Source organism: Mytilus galloprovincialis, chromosome 8 (genome assembly GCF_965363235.1).
Source record: "Mytilus galloprovincialis chromosome 8, xbMytGall1.hap1.1, whole genome shotgun sequence".
In the NCBI taxonomy this organism is placed as follows: domain Eukaryota; kingdom Metazoa; phylum Mollusca; class Bivalvia; order Mytilida; family Mytilidae; genus Mytilus; species Mytilus galloprovincialis.
Genome location: NC_134845.1, coordinates 6,318,477 through 6,334,066, shown reverse-complemented (window position 1 = coordinate 6,334,066; position 15,590 = coordinate 6,318,477). Strand labels below are relative to the sequence as shown.

Genomic DNA, 15,590 nt, shown 5'->3' with positions numbered 1-15,590 from the left:
TATGGTCGGACCGTACGAGTATACGTATACGGTCCGGACCGTACGCGTACGGTCCAAATACTCATATGGTCTGGAACATCTATATAGTATTTATAAATCATATTCAAACATTTTCAGAACTACCTTGAGAGCAACAGCTTACACTGTAAGGAAAGTAACAAAACAGATGTCTGGTACATACACAGTCACAGCTCAAAATACACTGGTATCATCTAAAGAGATAGAACTCATTGTTAAATGTAAGTTATCATATGTACTCTAGGGACCATCTCAAAATACCCTCATATCATCTAAAGAGATAGAACTGATTGTTAAATGTAAGTGCTCATATATACTCTAGGGACCATCTCTAAATACCCTTGTATCATCTAAAGATATTGAACTCATTTTTAAATGTAAGTGATAGTTAGTAGTTCTCTACGGACCATCTCAAAATACCCTCCTATCATCTAAAGATATAGAACTGATAGTTAGATTGTAGTTATCTAGGGACCATCTCAAAATACCCTTGTATCATCTAAAGATGAAGAAATAATTGTTACATGTTATTGATCTGATGTACTCTAGGGACCATCTCAAAGTACCCTTGTATTATCTGAAGGTATAGAACTCATTCTTAAATGTAAGAAATTATAAGTCGTTCTCTAGGGACCATCTCAAAATACCCTCGTAACATCTAAAGATATTGAACTGATAGTTCAATGTAAGTGATCGTTTGTAGTTTTCTAGGAGTTCTCTAGGGACCATCTCAAAATACCCTAATATCATCCAAAGATATTGAACTGAAAGTTAAATGTAAGTGATCACTTTAATAAGAAAATAAGATGTGATATAATTGCCAATGAGACAACTCTCCACCAGAGACAAAATGACACGTTTATAGTTCTATTGGGACCATCTTGGATTTAGCTGCATGGTTTAAACCTCTTGTGTCCCTTGCAAAGAGAGTGGTCAAAGCAATTCTTATGAATGTGGATTCTAGCTTGATAAAAGTTGATTAGGTTACAGAGATGATACATGTATCTGTGTTAAATTAATGTATAAAAGCTTAGCTCACAATTAAACAATGTTGAAAACCATCCAGCAACAATTTAGATGAAAAACAAAAATTAAATCTCTTACTATGAGGTATGGTTTATGATCATTGTTACAGTAAGTATTGTTTATTTGGTGACCTGTGATTTCTTAACTTTATGTCCTTTTGTCTCTGGATGATAGTTGTCTTATTGGCAACCATGACATGTCTTCTTATTTTTATATCTACATGTATTTTTTATTATAAGAAGTATAGACCAACTTATTTTCACAGAAAGAAATATTATCTGAAGCGACAAATGACCAACTATTGAAATACCTGACTTGGAACAGGCACATGCAAAATGTGGTGGATGAGACATGTTTGCTGACTCCAAACCCTCCCACTAACCTGTGACAGTGTTGTAACAGTACCTCATCAGAACAAACTAAATCAGTTGAAAAGAGCTTAGCTCATCAGATCAATACAAAGCACAAAAAAACACTAAAGACACATAGTACAGATATGAGAGTCCTTGCAGTTTCTGACAGCTAGTTCAAAACCAATACAAACAAAAAAATCATGTATCAATGTCTAACATATCAATCAATACATATCCAACATCCAATGATTTAGTGTAAGACATCATCAACCGTCATAGAAAAATATATATAAGTATACCACCAGCAAGCCAATGTAGTAAAATGTAAAACCAAATCTGTTCATAACAATATGTATTTATGTTGACAGATAAACCTTTAGTACAGATAAAGTCCACCAAACTAGGAGATTACTACATACTCAATAGACTCTATACCATAACATGTAATACAAAATCAGTGCCACCCGTGGACTTTGGTGATATCTGGATGGAATTCTCACCATGTGGCATGGATCTGTGTAATGACAATACCAGACGACAATGGAAAAAGTTGTCTGATTCCAATCTTAAGGTGGAGTACGAGGCTCAGGAAGGGAGTGGTTTCCAATTAATGTTGTATGCTTCTCAGACTGGAGTGTTCAGGTGCAAAGCTAAAAACGAAGTTGGCAATACAACATCTGCAAACGAAATAGTAAAGATTAGTGGTAAGTGTAAGGTAAACCAATCATACCATGATTTTGTTGAAATAAGTACATTTCTCATTTCATATTTGTGTAAAAAAAATATGGAAATAGAGAAAAAAAATTTTCATCAAGCAATATGAAGAAAAAATAGGCATACAAAAAATTATTTCAAAATAGAAAATTACTTCTTGGGATTGTAAACCATTATTAGTCATTTTAAATGTTTATTTAAAATATTTGTTCACAGATGTTTATGTATAAAAACCTTGTGTTCAAGCTATCCTACAATAGTTAGGGGATATTTAGTTTTCTAGTCTGTGCATCTGTCAGTTTATCCCTCTGTTCTGTATAAGGGTGGCAGTTAACAATGGTTTGGGTCACAACAACTTGAAACTCGGTATGTATGTTCATCATGAGGTTAACTTTTTTTTTTTCGTCGCATTTCTGTCAAAAACTTTTAAGTGAACATTATTCATGCTTTTTGTGGCATCCTTTCCATATGTTGAGGGAGTGGTTGAAAAATAGGATGCTATATTTTATTTTAAATCCACATATTTTGTATGATCAAACATTAATGTACAGGTAAACTGATGTAAATTACTATAATTTATATTATAGAAATGGAGGAAGGTTTATTCTTACATGTATCCTACATCACACCAATAGAGGAAGACAAAATTACAATTACCTGCTACGCCACCTTGTGGGAGTATAATATAGTTAATGTATTGTACAGAGAGGATGGATCAGATACACTGCAACCAATAGAAAATGGGAACAGGACCACCATTACTATAGGGAGGTAAATAGAAGTGATTTTTACCTCACAAAGCAAAAGTACAGGAGAAAAGATAACAAACAAAAAACAAATGTATAAAACATTTCAATAATGGCATAAATTTCATAGAAACATGATCTGATCAGTTCACTGGAGCATTGTCAAAAGTCTATCAAATTACATGTCATATTGTCATACTTGTGAATTATAAATTTTAATATATAGTTATTTATTGTATGGACATTTCTGGTATAATTAAATATGAATAACAGCTTAACTAAAAAGCTTTTTTGAATTTCTTCATCAGACTCATCAAGTTATATTTGTCCGTATCCAATATCTAAATCAAAATAAACATGGATATTTTTGTGGGCTTTCCTATTAGTGTTTTGTTATCTGATTTTTAACCGGATTTTTGTGACAAAAATGTCGGTTATTGATTTGGGGATGTACGGCAATCAAATGTTGTCCATGCATTAACTCATGAACCGTTCAACCAAAGCTTTTAAAATTTTAATATGTTATTACTGACAACTATATGAAGGTCAAGTTCAATAATGGCGATTTTGACTTTTACCGTTCAGGAGTTATGGTTCTTGAAAGATTGGAAAATGGAGTTTCCAGTCGTGTCCGTGCATTTACGCATGAACCGTTCTACCAAAGCTTCCCAAATTTTGATATATTGTTACTGATGACAGAATGGAGGTCAAGTTCAATAATGACGATTTTGACTTTTACCGTTCAGGAGTTATGGTTCTTGAAAGATTGAAAAATGGAGTTTCCAGTCGTGTCTGTGCATTTATGCATGAACTGTTCTACCAAAGCTTCGGAAATTTTAATATGCTGTTACTGATGACAAAATGGAGGTCAAGTTCAATAATGACGATTTTGACTTTTACCGTTCAGGAGTTATGGTTCTTGAAAGATTGAAAAATGGTGTTTCCCGTCGTGTCCATGCATTTTCTCATGAACCATTCAACCATAGCTTTTGAAATTTTAATATGTTGTTACTGATGACAAAATAGAGGTCAAGTTCAATAATGACCATTACCGTTCAGGAGTTATGGTTCTTGAAAGATCTTAAAATGGTGTTTCCATTCACGTTGTTGCATTTACTCAAGAACCATTCAATCTAAGCTTTTCAAATTTTAATATGTTGATACTGATGACAAAATGGAGGTCAAATTTGATATTGACGATTTTCACTTTCACCATTCATCAGTAATGGTTCTTGTGATATTGCCAGGACACAAATAAATGTTAATAAATCCGGTTTGCTGTCGTTGTGACAGCCTCTTGTTTTTTAGTAGCCTTAATACTACAAAATTATATATTCTCACTTTTCTGGTTCATTTTTCAGTCAAAGATACTGATTTTGAGTTTCTAACTGGATGGAGCTGAGAGGCCCATGAAATAAATAAGGGGAGGGGGCTCAGCAGTTGATATTAAAATTTGTACATTAAAAACAAACTATTTACAGTTCAAAACAAACTCTGGGTGATTTGTTCTGGCCAATAATATATTTCTAAAACTTTTGTTAAAAGAAAAAATACACAAAAACCTAAGAGTGAATCTGAATTTTAGAATTTAATGATGATTATTCTTTTGATTTCAGATCTTCATTTTCCCTGAAAGTTGAGCTGGTTATTCATTCAGTCCAACTATCAGATACTGGTTCCTATGTTTGTCTGGGTATGAAACCCAATAGTAGTAGTCACATAGAACCAGATAGAACAGAAAAAAAGATTACAGTTAGAGGTATTGTATACTTGTATTAATTTACATTTATATTTAAAATAGAATTGGATGGACTCTTAAAGTCCAAATAACTTGTGTTTCGAATTAGATATTGTGTGTAATATACAGTCAAACTTGAATTAAGTAGTTGCTGAAGAGAAATAACAAATGTGTGGAGATTTCTGATCTTCATAAAAACTGCTATTCAAACAGACATTCATATTTTGAACAGGTAGGATAAATCTAGTTGTCTTATTTTGTGAAAATTTGCTATGAGAAATAGGAATAGTAAAACCAATGATTTCTATATTTTTCTTTAACAGCGATCGTAAAACCACATTTAGCTGGAGGAACACATGAGCAAGATACTAGAATCAGTATCAATGAAGGCATATCTTACAAAGTGGCGGATTGTGAAATGGTAGGGATACCCAAACCAACCTACCGATGGTTTAAGGACAACAAGTTAATAGACGATGACAACAATACTTTAGGGATCTATTTCACACACAACAATAAGAGGTTTGTACAAGTTGGATGACAACAATACATTAGGGATCTATTTCACACACAACAATAAGAGGTTTGTACAAGTTGGATGACAACAATACATTAGGGATCTATTTCACACACAACAATTAGAGGTTTGTACAAGTTGGATTAAGTTTTAGATTAAGTTTTAGGACCATTAAAAGTTTTATGTGTTTCATTTTAGTTTTATTCTGGCAATTTTGGATTAAAATAGAAGTTTTTGTTTTGTCAGAGAAGTTGTATGATCGCGCTACACTGTATGGCGTAGACACGTTTTGTGCTGGTGAAAGTTCCTCCATCGTTCAATTTTCATCCATGGAGATGCGTAGTTGTGTAAGTATCGGCAGACCTCAATTTCATGGAGATAATTTGGCTTCACCCCCTTAGCCCTGGTCTATTGACTTTGTTTTTTTCTGAGTTATCATGTATAAGTTTGTGATTAGGTCAATTCAAGGGGAACCATTAGTGGTAGGCCAATGCAAATTGGTATTCAGTTGTATAAGCATTGGCACATCTCATTTCCAGGGAGAATACTTGGCCTCACCCCTCAGTCACAGTCTAATGACTTTGAAACTTATCTTAGTTTACATGTATTAGTTTGTGAACTGCTAATGTTAAGTCAATGATATTTAGTATGCAAATTTATTTGCATTTGCAAGCATCGTTTCCATGGAGATTATATAGCCCCACCCCCTCTTATATTGACTTTGAATATTTCTATATTTTACTAGTTAATGTTTGTATTTAGATTTGGGAACGACTTATAATAAGTCAATGGTCATGATGGTATTTGGTATGCAGTTGTATAAGCATTGGCACATCTCATTTACATGGAGATTGTTTAGCCATGCAACTCAGTCATGGTTCATTGACTTTGAATATTTTCATAACTTGTGTAAGATGTTAAAGTATTGCTATTTTGATTTCAACATTTTCATAATCAAAAATTACAAAAAGGCAAGATGTATCTCTTTGATAACAATTTATTTTTTAAGTCCTTCAATTATATTTTGTATTTCAAAAGTTGACAGCTGCCAGATAGAAATGTTGTAATGGATATTATGTTGCTATACATTTGGCAGTATATATATCACGATAATGAGATCTTCATCAGTTACAATTATGTAAGCATACATTTAACTGATGACAAAATGAAAAATAAGGAATACTTGCTTAAAAATCCTATTTTCTTGTAGTTGTTATGTAGAGGAATACATATGTAAGTCTTCTATATAAACTTAAAATTATTAATTGGATTCTGTGGAAGCACGCATATTCTATTTCAATTTAATAGATAATTAATTTGTTATCAAGTCTGTTAATTAACTGCACTTTTGTAACTTTTTACTTTTTACATGTTCTTCACTTAGGTGGTTAAAAATTTTCTCAGACATAATCAAATTGGTAACCTTCATACTCAAAAATGGTCAGTATTCTAAACAATTTTTGTTCTCTTCCATCTGTATTTTACTGATAAAAGGACTCAGTTTTTGTCAGTAAACACAAGATAAAAAGGTTAAAGCTTTATTTAACATCAATAACTTTGTCAAATTCATAGAAGTTTTATTTCTGATTTAGAGATTATGTCTAGGGATTTTTTTATTTTTGTTCTCCATTTTTTCATATTTTGATGACAGTAACATTTCCACTCATTAACTTTCACACTCCATCTTTCATTTAATTTGGTTATGAAAAATTGCATGATTATTCAGCCCTACTAGAAGTTGTGTATTGTTAAAGAAAGAAAGCTGTACAGACAAAGTCCTTTGTTCTTTTTGTTCATCTTATATAGATATAAAAAGATGTGGTATGAGTACTAATATAATGAGACAACTCTCCATCCAAGTCATAATTTGTAAAAGTAAACAATTATAGGTCAAAGTAAGTCTGCAACTCTTTGCCTTGCCTCACACCTAACAACAAGCTATAAAGGCCCCCAAAAATGACTAGTGTAAAACCATTCAAACGGAAAACCAACAGTCTTATCTGTATAAAAAACAAGAAACACAAACATCAACAAACGACAACCACTGAACATCAGGTTCATGTGTGCATATGCACAAAAAATTCCTTTACATCTTAATTGTTTTTCATATGTTGCAGGGCCCACTGTGATGGCTTCCAACACATTGCTCTAGTTTACTGACCAATTCAGTTTGTACTAATGAAATGTTGCAATTGTGGTAATTTTCTAATACATGTATATTATTATGTTTGTTATTTCAGTTTGCACATTAATGAAACTTCTAAGATCCATCGAGGTGTTTATACATGTGAAGCAACAAACAGAGGGGGCGTGGCTTATAGTAACTGGACGTTATCTGTTGGTATGTTACTATATTAAGGACAAAATGAAAAATGACAAAGGCTTATTAGATATAGGAAGATGTGGTATGAGTGCCAATGAGACAACTCTCCATCCAAGTCACAATTTAAAAAAGTTAACCATTATAGGTCAATGTACAGCCTTCAACACGGAGCCTAGGTTCACACCGAACAACAAGCTATAAAGGGCCCAAAAAATTACTAGTGTAAATCCATTCAAATGGGGAAACCAACGGTCTAATCTATATAAAAAAAGAGAAACACATAAACAGATGACAACCACTGAACATCGGATTTCTGATGCAAACAATTGCAGCAGGATTAAACGTTTTAATGGTACCAGACCTTCTCCCTTTTTTGAAATAGTAGTATAACATCACAGTATAGAAAGACACACTTTAAAATATTAATTGGAATGACTTAACTCAATCTACATTAGTTACTAGAAAATACTATCTGTCTATGTATGTTAACTTTTTTAGAGCATTTAAGTCTTTTTGTAGTAATTTTCAAGTGCCTTGATTGAACCAAGTCCCAATTAACACCATCGTTGCATATACTGTATAACATTGATTAGGGGGCTGCACTACCCCTATTGGAAACATTGTTGAAAGAAAAATTCTCCATTGATTTTTTATTTGTCACTTAAAATATTTTAATTGGCCCTAAAAAACACTTTTTAAAACATGCCTTAAATTTGTTATATCATATTTTGAGGTCAGTTTATGCATTCTTTAGGCATATTTGAATGCCTTCCTAACTTTATAGCAGGCATAACAAAACATTAAAACAAGACAAGATACCTTTTAACCTGATTTCAAATTATATAATTTTATGGCAGACAACAATGATAAGCCATTCCACAATCATGTTTTTTTAACCTTGTTAAGAATGTATCTGGATGACCAAGAGAGGATTTATTGTAGGTGAACTGAATAAAGGACTTCAAAAAAGACACGAAACAGAAATAATTGTGGGAGTGGTTGTCGTTGCAACAATAATAATAGTAATCATAGTGATATTGATGTGTATACTGTACAGACGTAAAGCTGCAGCACTGGTGAGTCATAAAGTATCAAAAAGATTGAAGCAGTTATGTATTTAGATGCAAAATATAGGTTGGAATTGTTAAGTGTACAAATTTCTGAATTTACTACTGCTAATCAGTTATAATGTAAAAGTGTCATGATTAAATGACTTTTTTCTCTTTTTTGAAGCAAAATATTTGTAGTAGGATAATAAATAAAATTTCACTTTCAATATTTTAATTGCCTTTTATTGTTTTTGTTCTTTTAGCATAAAGAATTGGAGAAAACATTGATACATCCAAGTGGAGACTATAACCCTGATATTCCTATTGATGAACAAACATCCTGTTTACCCTATGATCCAAAATGGGAGTTCCCAAAAAAGAGGCTCAGACAAGGTAAACTTTCAGAATCTTTCAATTTGCTATTTCATAATCTAATGCTTATGAAAAAGAAGATGTGGTATGATTGCCAATGAGACAACTCTCCGCAAGAGACCAAATGACACAGAAATTAACAACTATAGGTCACTATATGGCCTTCAACAATGAGCAAAGCCCATACCACATAGTCGACTGTTTCAGCAGTCTGTTTATTTGCTAACATCCAAACCAAAGGATATACAACCAACAGTAGAACTATATGTTTATATCCTGTCCCTAGCTAGACAAAGACGGAATTAAGTGTTGCCTGTCTGTCCATTCCATCATCCCATTTTTGTTTCCAAATTCAAACTTTAGTTTTCCTCGTCCATATTTTATGAAACTCGTACACAATGATAGGAACAAATACTTGCAGACAGGGTTTGAATTTTGGCGGAAAAGTCATTTACTGTTCTAGAGTTATGCCCCTTTGTAACTTGGAAAATAGCTATTCTTTGTTTGTTTCTGCTTTATGGCTTCCACAAGTAAAGCTAACAAAGAAATAAGATGTAAAAGTACCAACTCATTATTTAAGAATAGAGTAATCCACTGGACTCCACAGAACTTATCTTTTGTTTTTTTTTGGTTTTTTTTTGGTTTTTTTTTTTTTTTTTCTTTTTTTTTTTTGACATTAGACATTATTTTATTAAACCAATCATGGGCCCTTGTTGGGCAAGATACAAAAACATCACACAATGATTATATAAACATTAGTGAAATACACAATATTATAAGTAATACACAAATAATAAATTGATAATATGAGCAATGTAGGATATAATTAAGGTAAGAGGCATCGAGTGCAATGAGGTCAATTTAATATTAAAAGAATATGATATAAAGTTTATTTATACGGAAACAAAAAGTAAAAATAGAACCAGGAATATAGTATCTCATTCTGCAGTAGTTCTCCTCATGACCAGTGCACAGCAGTGAGGGACTTTTACATCACAACAATGCAAAGGTCATCAAGGGGAGATCCTTCAGAACTAGCTACAGATACATGAGATTACTCCAATAGTGATTCTCCTCATGATTAATGCACAGCAGCAAGGGTTGACATTGCTACTGGACAATATTCATCAAGGGACGGTGCTCTAGAACTCACAAAAGAGAAAATATAAAGTTCAAATTACAAGTAGTAGAGGGAGATAAATCCCATTAAAACTTTTCATATTTCTTAATGAACATGCATAATTCTGATAATAAATTCTCTTCTTCATTATTATTCATTAACCATATCAGTTTTTGGATAGGGTCAAGATTTTTAAAATTCTTTTTTTTTTTTTTTGTTTTTGAAATTATAATGTTTTATTTGAATTTTACATTTGTTAGAGATACATGAAGTAATGGTACCTTATCCCGGCCTCGTTAACGTTAGTATATAGCATTTCATTGATAAGTTAGTACTTGTTAGTGCACAATATATATATATATATATAGTGTATATACACAACTTATCAGAGAATTCCACTGGACTCCACAGAACTTATTACATTAGAAATAAAAACCAAAGTGTGAGAATAGGAAAATACATCACAGCACAAAATACCTAAGACTAGAATAATCAGATTACTGTTCAAAAACTAGCAGTGACATCAAATGCTGTCAAAAATTATTTTCACATATTGAAAGCAAGAAAAAATGCATATTTTAATTAAGTGCTGATGATAACAGTTAACTTGTATTATGAAATCAAAGTAAATCAAACAGTGTTAAGTGCCAATAAGTAAGGGGTTGTTGATTTATGATTTGAAGTACTAACCCGCAATAAGAAAAGCTTGCATTGCATTGTTTTAGGTATGATATTAGGTCAGGGTGCCTTTGGTCGTGTCATCAAAGCAGAAGCTATTGGTATACAGGATTCTGAAGATGTCTCTACAGTAGCTGTAAAAATGGTTAAAGGTAAGCCATTGGAAGTCTAGCACAATAATCATATCTAGATTGTTCTTTTATACTGGTCATATACAAGATATAGTGGCATTAGGAAAATGTAATCCATTTATAGAGAACCATGCAAAATTAATTTTTTCTACCTTAAAAAGGTATTTATGTTCCAATTTTAATTTCAGTCATTTAGTTCTGCCTTAAAAGAATAAAAAAAATACATAGATACTTTTTAGTCCGGTTCAATTCTAAACACATACCTGTCAACTGACCCGTATTCTGCGGGTGTGACCCGAGATTTTCACAATTCTGAGGGATCACCCGGAACACCTGCCGGGTCATTGAAATAACCCGGGAATTCCGAAAATGACCCGATTTCACCCGTATTTCTTAGCCTTGAGATTGATTTCATAAGTAATATTCCTTTGAAATACCAGCAAATTCGTAATTCTTCCATGAACAGGAAGTTCATCTAGCTATGTAAACTGTCAAATTAAGTGACCCATTAAGTGCATGGCTTCACTTGACAGCTTTGGTGTCAAACACACTGTTAATTAACACCAATTACCTAAGTAGCTTTAGGTCGTAAATAAATTGCACCATCGGTTTACAAACTGAACTAGAGTTACTTCCCCTTATTTGTCACCATTCAAAATTATTCCTTATATTTACGTTTTATGGGTTAAAAAGATTAAATCATAAAAAAATAAAATTCAAATACATATTGAAAAATAACTTTCCATTATTTTTATACCTTTATACAATTTTTTTTTAAAAAGTTGAAAATTATTTTTTACATTTATACTTCCTTTAACTGTATTACTATATTTTATCATAGTCTAATTTCCTTATTAAATGAAATATATTATGGTTAAAGGCTACATAGTCAATAGTCTCAAACATTTAAAAGAATTACATTAACTTCTGGTGTTTGAAAATTGTAGTATTTTTTCTCAAAAAATAAAGCATATAAGAGTGAGTTACACAAATTTATAAAAATCTTTAAAAGTGCAATGAAATAATATTTAATAAGATTTAAAATGACTTAACAAAGTGAACATGCATTGATGTTTTGGTATCTTTGATATACATTATAAGAAAATATACCATAAATATTGAAATTCAGCTCGAAAAAATGTGTACGCGTTATGACCTGAGATTTGATTCTTCTATCATTTTCATCGTCACAGGTTGACAGGTATGTAAACATCAAAAAGTTTTGCATTATTTTGGTACTTTTAGGAAATTACTTTTATACCTTTTCCTATTAATTGTAGGATAGCAAAGAAACATTCAAAGGGAACACCTAAACATTATATTGGAGTAAAACAAAATTAAACTCAGAATTGTAGGGAAATTCTTTCATGTGAATTAAAGTTCCCAGTTGCAAGATATTAACTAAACTTTGGAATGATTTGCCTATTAAATTAATACAATAGGAAGTTTATATTATTTAAGATTAAGGTAGATAGGGTGTCTTCCGCCATCTTGGATTTTGAAATACTAGAAAATAAGGTCTAGATCTTTGATGAAATTTGCAAATTTTTAGAGTAGTAGGTAATTCATGTGTGAGAATTTTTATTATAATATAGAAAATGCCATGTTTGATCATTTTTATGATTGTATTTTACAAAAAAAAGAATTCTTTTGTTTGATTAAGTTTTTTCCAACTTTGTCAAATAAGGGGAGGAAACTCAAATGCAAGGGCAGATAATTCAGATAGTGTTACTTTTACAAAAGAATGTGTTAGGAATTTACCCATTTTTACATGTAGCAAGAAAACGAGTCCGGTGACCCCATTTTTTCTTTTTCTTGTCTGAAAGCATAATATTGGAGCTATCTTCTCATATTTTATCTCAAAATTCTATGGTGTTGTTTGCATTTTATTTCGAAAAATTGGGTTTTCCATGCATAATCTATACAAAATCTTGAAAATTTTGCACAACCTGTAGTGTGAAAATAAGTCCGGTGACCCATTCTTTTTATTAATGTATTTAAACAAGCAGGATATAAACTACATTTTGGCAAATTATTAAAAAATTCTATGGATTATAATTTAGACACCCCATCTACCTTAAGATAAAAAAAAAAACAAAAAAAAAAACAACACTGTTTGGTATTCAGTAAATGTAAGACTAACATTTTTGCTTCTTTTTTTGTTGTTAGATTGCACAGATAAAGAGCAGATGATGGCTTTACTGTCGGAGCTGAAGATATTAATTCATCTCGGTCAACATCTCAATATTGTTAATTTATTGGGTGCCGTGACCAAAGAAATCAGATATGGTAAGTATAATACATGTATCAGTGTTGATTTTGATGTCATTGGGTTGTTGACAGGCAAGCAATCACTACGACTGATGAACTTATTGACCACCAAGGAGAGTTAAAGAATAATTGTTATTAGTTCCAGTGTTTAAAAATTATAAAAATTATAAAAGAAATTAGAACAGCAAATAAAAGCAAAAATGATCAGCAAACATTATTGTATGAATTAGTTATAAATCAGTGTTATATAGTTGTTAGCCTTTACGGAAAGCGCTACCTCTAAATCGCAATGTACATTGTAAATCTGTTTTAGCATTTAATCAGATCTTAAAACTAAATTGGATAAATGTATACTCTGTTGAACAAAAGTGGTCAGTAAGACAAGATTTCATTACCAACAGTTAAAATACGTATATTTTTGTTGCATTGGACCAATTTTATATTAAAAAATCTCAGGTAAGCAAAATAGGTAATGTTTCTGTGAGCCTTGTTATCTATTAGTTATCACCATTTACACCAAACATTTAAATACATATCCTCTTCTCATGGGTTTTCCTGTATAAAGACTGCATTGTTATTAACAATTTCCGTTGAAAAAGCATTCATTGTACGAATTCATAAGACATACTAAAAACATATGATCTGACCATATGTAAAAATATTTAAACTTTTTGTTATTTTTGTCTCACCAGCAAGTTTGCTCGAAACCTTGGGTGACATCATTAACAATGTCAAACCTTCTTTATTTCTCAATTTTTAGGTGAATTAATGGTGATTGTTGAATACTGTCATTTTGGAAATCTGCGTAACTACCTCATTAAATATAAGGAGACATTTAAGGACACCATGGAAGATTATATTGATCCCGCTGAGATGAAGAGGCGTGAGGCAGCTAGAGATTCAGCTAAAACACCGTATTATGTTAATAAAGCTCCACTAGAGGACTCTGCTGATACAGATGGTCCACTTCTAACCACAAAGAATCTGATTTGTTGGGCCTTCCAAGTGGCTAGAGGAATGGAATACTTGGCTTCTAAAAAGGTACAGATAATTAATGTGGAAGATCTTATCAAACATATTTTGTGATTTTTGAAGTGAGCTTAGCAAATTATTTTACCTTGATTCAAAATTATAAGATCAAAAGAAAAACAATAAGTTTGATAGATTTTAAGAAAATGTTATCTTCCATAGGGCAAAAATTATTTAACAAAATTTCTGACTTTTTATTACATTAAACCCAAAATTACCGATATACATATTATTCATTGCTTGTTTTTTTTTCTTTATTTCAGTACATTCACAGAGATTTAGCAGCTAGGAATGTCCTGTTAGCACAAGATAATGTTGTGAAGATCTGTGATTTTGGTCTTGCTAAAGACTGCTATACAAATCCTGAGTATCATAAAAAGGGAGATGTAAGTTTAAAGGGCAGATTATTTATCACCAAGAAATATGCACTTAATCTTTATTTTTAATTATTCTTTGTTAATTTGTTTCTTTTTCAGTACATTGCATAAATTAATTAGGACCCCGCCGAATGGTGGAAGCCCTATAGTGATCAGAAAGTCTGTAACAAATTGTGTCCACTCATCTAGAGAATCATTTTTAATTCAAAGTTCATACTTGACATGTATATAAACCAATTCCAGAGGGTGTGTCATAATTTATGTACAACTTCCTTTGTCAAAGGTCAAGGTCAAAAACTTTGGTTTCAGTTGACAACCCCATGTCCTATGGTAAAGATACAATTTTATTACCACACATTATTCACAGCGGGGCTTACAAAGATGGTTCCCATCTCAATGATATCTATTTAGTGTCTGTATTTAGAGCACAAAAAAAACCAAATTATGGTTACCCTGTTAAGCTGCAAATTCATACATTATAATGTTATGGCCCCACAACCAAGTTGTCGGTGCCATATAGTTTTACCCTTGTCCGAAATTCCGTAATTCCAAAATTCCGTCATTCCGTCATTCCGCAACAAACCATTATACAGAGTTATTTCTAAACGCCTTCAGATATTGGGCTGATTTTTGGTATGTGAGTTAACCATGATGAGTTACAGATCAAGTTTAAGTTTCTTTCTGCTCCGCTAATTTTTGCGGAAATTACGGACTTGGGACTTTGATAAATTGTTGAAAATCACAGTTATACAGACTTTTTTTCTAAACTCTTTCAGATATTGGGCTGATTTTTAGTATGTGAGTTAACTGTGATGAGTTACAGATCAAGTTTAAGCTTTCTTCTGCTCCGCTAACTTTTGTGAAATAAGGAGCTTTGGACTTTGATAAATTGTTGAAAATCACAGTTATACAGACTTTTTTTCTAAACTCTTTCACATATTGGGATAATTTTTGGCATGTGAGTTAACCAGGATGAGTTATCGATCAAGTTTAAGTTTTGTTTAATTGCTTGGCTATTTTTTGCCGAAATTATGGGCTAGGCCACACCAATTTGATTCCTTGTTCGACGGACCTGCCCGCACCTATTTTTTTCAAAACAGAATTTTTTTATTTTTTTTTATATTCCCG

General features: G+C 31.9%; 1 protein-coding gene across 5 annotated transcripts in view; it reads left to right on the top strand.

The window, feature by feature from the left end:
- LOC143084945 (vascular endothelial growth factor receptor 1-like) overlaps positions 1-15,590 on the top strand; it is a 64,660-nt gene that overhangs the window by 35,546 nt on the left and 13,524 nt on the right. For all 5 annotated transcript variants that reach the window (XM_076261034.1, XM_076261033.1, XM_076261032.1 and 2 more), the window contains 12 exons: positions 118-239; positions 1,766-2,101; positions 2,699-2,882; positions 4,474-4,616; positions 4,919-5,117; positions 7,353-7,453; positions 8,378-8,511; positions 8,748-8,877; positions 10,702-10,806; positions 12,955-13,074; positions 13,817-14,097; positions 14,349-14,471. In XM_076261034.1, the coding sequence (XP_076117149.1) occupies positions 118-239; positions 1,766-2,101; positions 2,699-2,882; positions 4,474-4,616; positions 4,919-5,117; positions 7,353-7,453; positions 8,378-8,511; positions 8,748-8,877; positions 10,702-10,806; positions 12,955-13,074; positions 13,817-14,097; positions 14,349-14,471 (1,978 nt within the window). The remainder of the gene's footprint in view (positions 1-117; positions 240-1,765; positions 2,102-2,698; positions 2,883-4,473; positions 4,617-4,918; positions 5,118-7,352; positions 7,454-8,377; positions 8,512-8,747; positions 8,878-10,701; positions 10,807-12,954; positions 13,075-13,816; positions 14,098-14,348; positions 14,472-15,590) is intronic.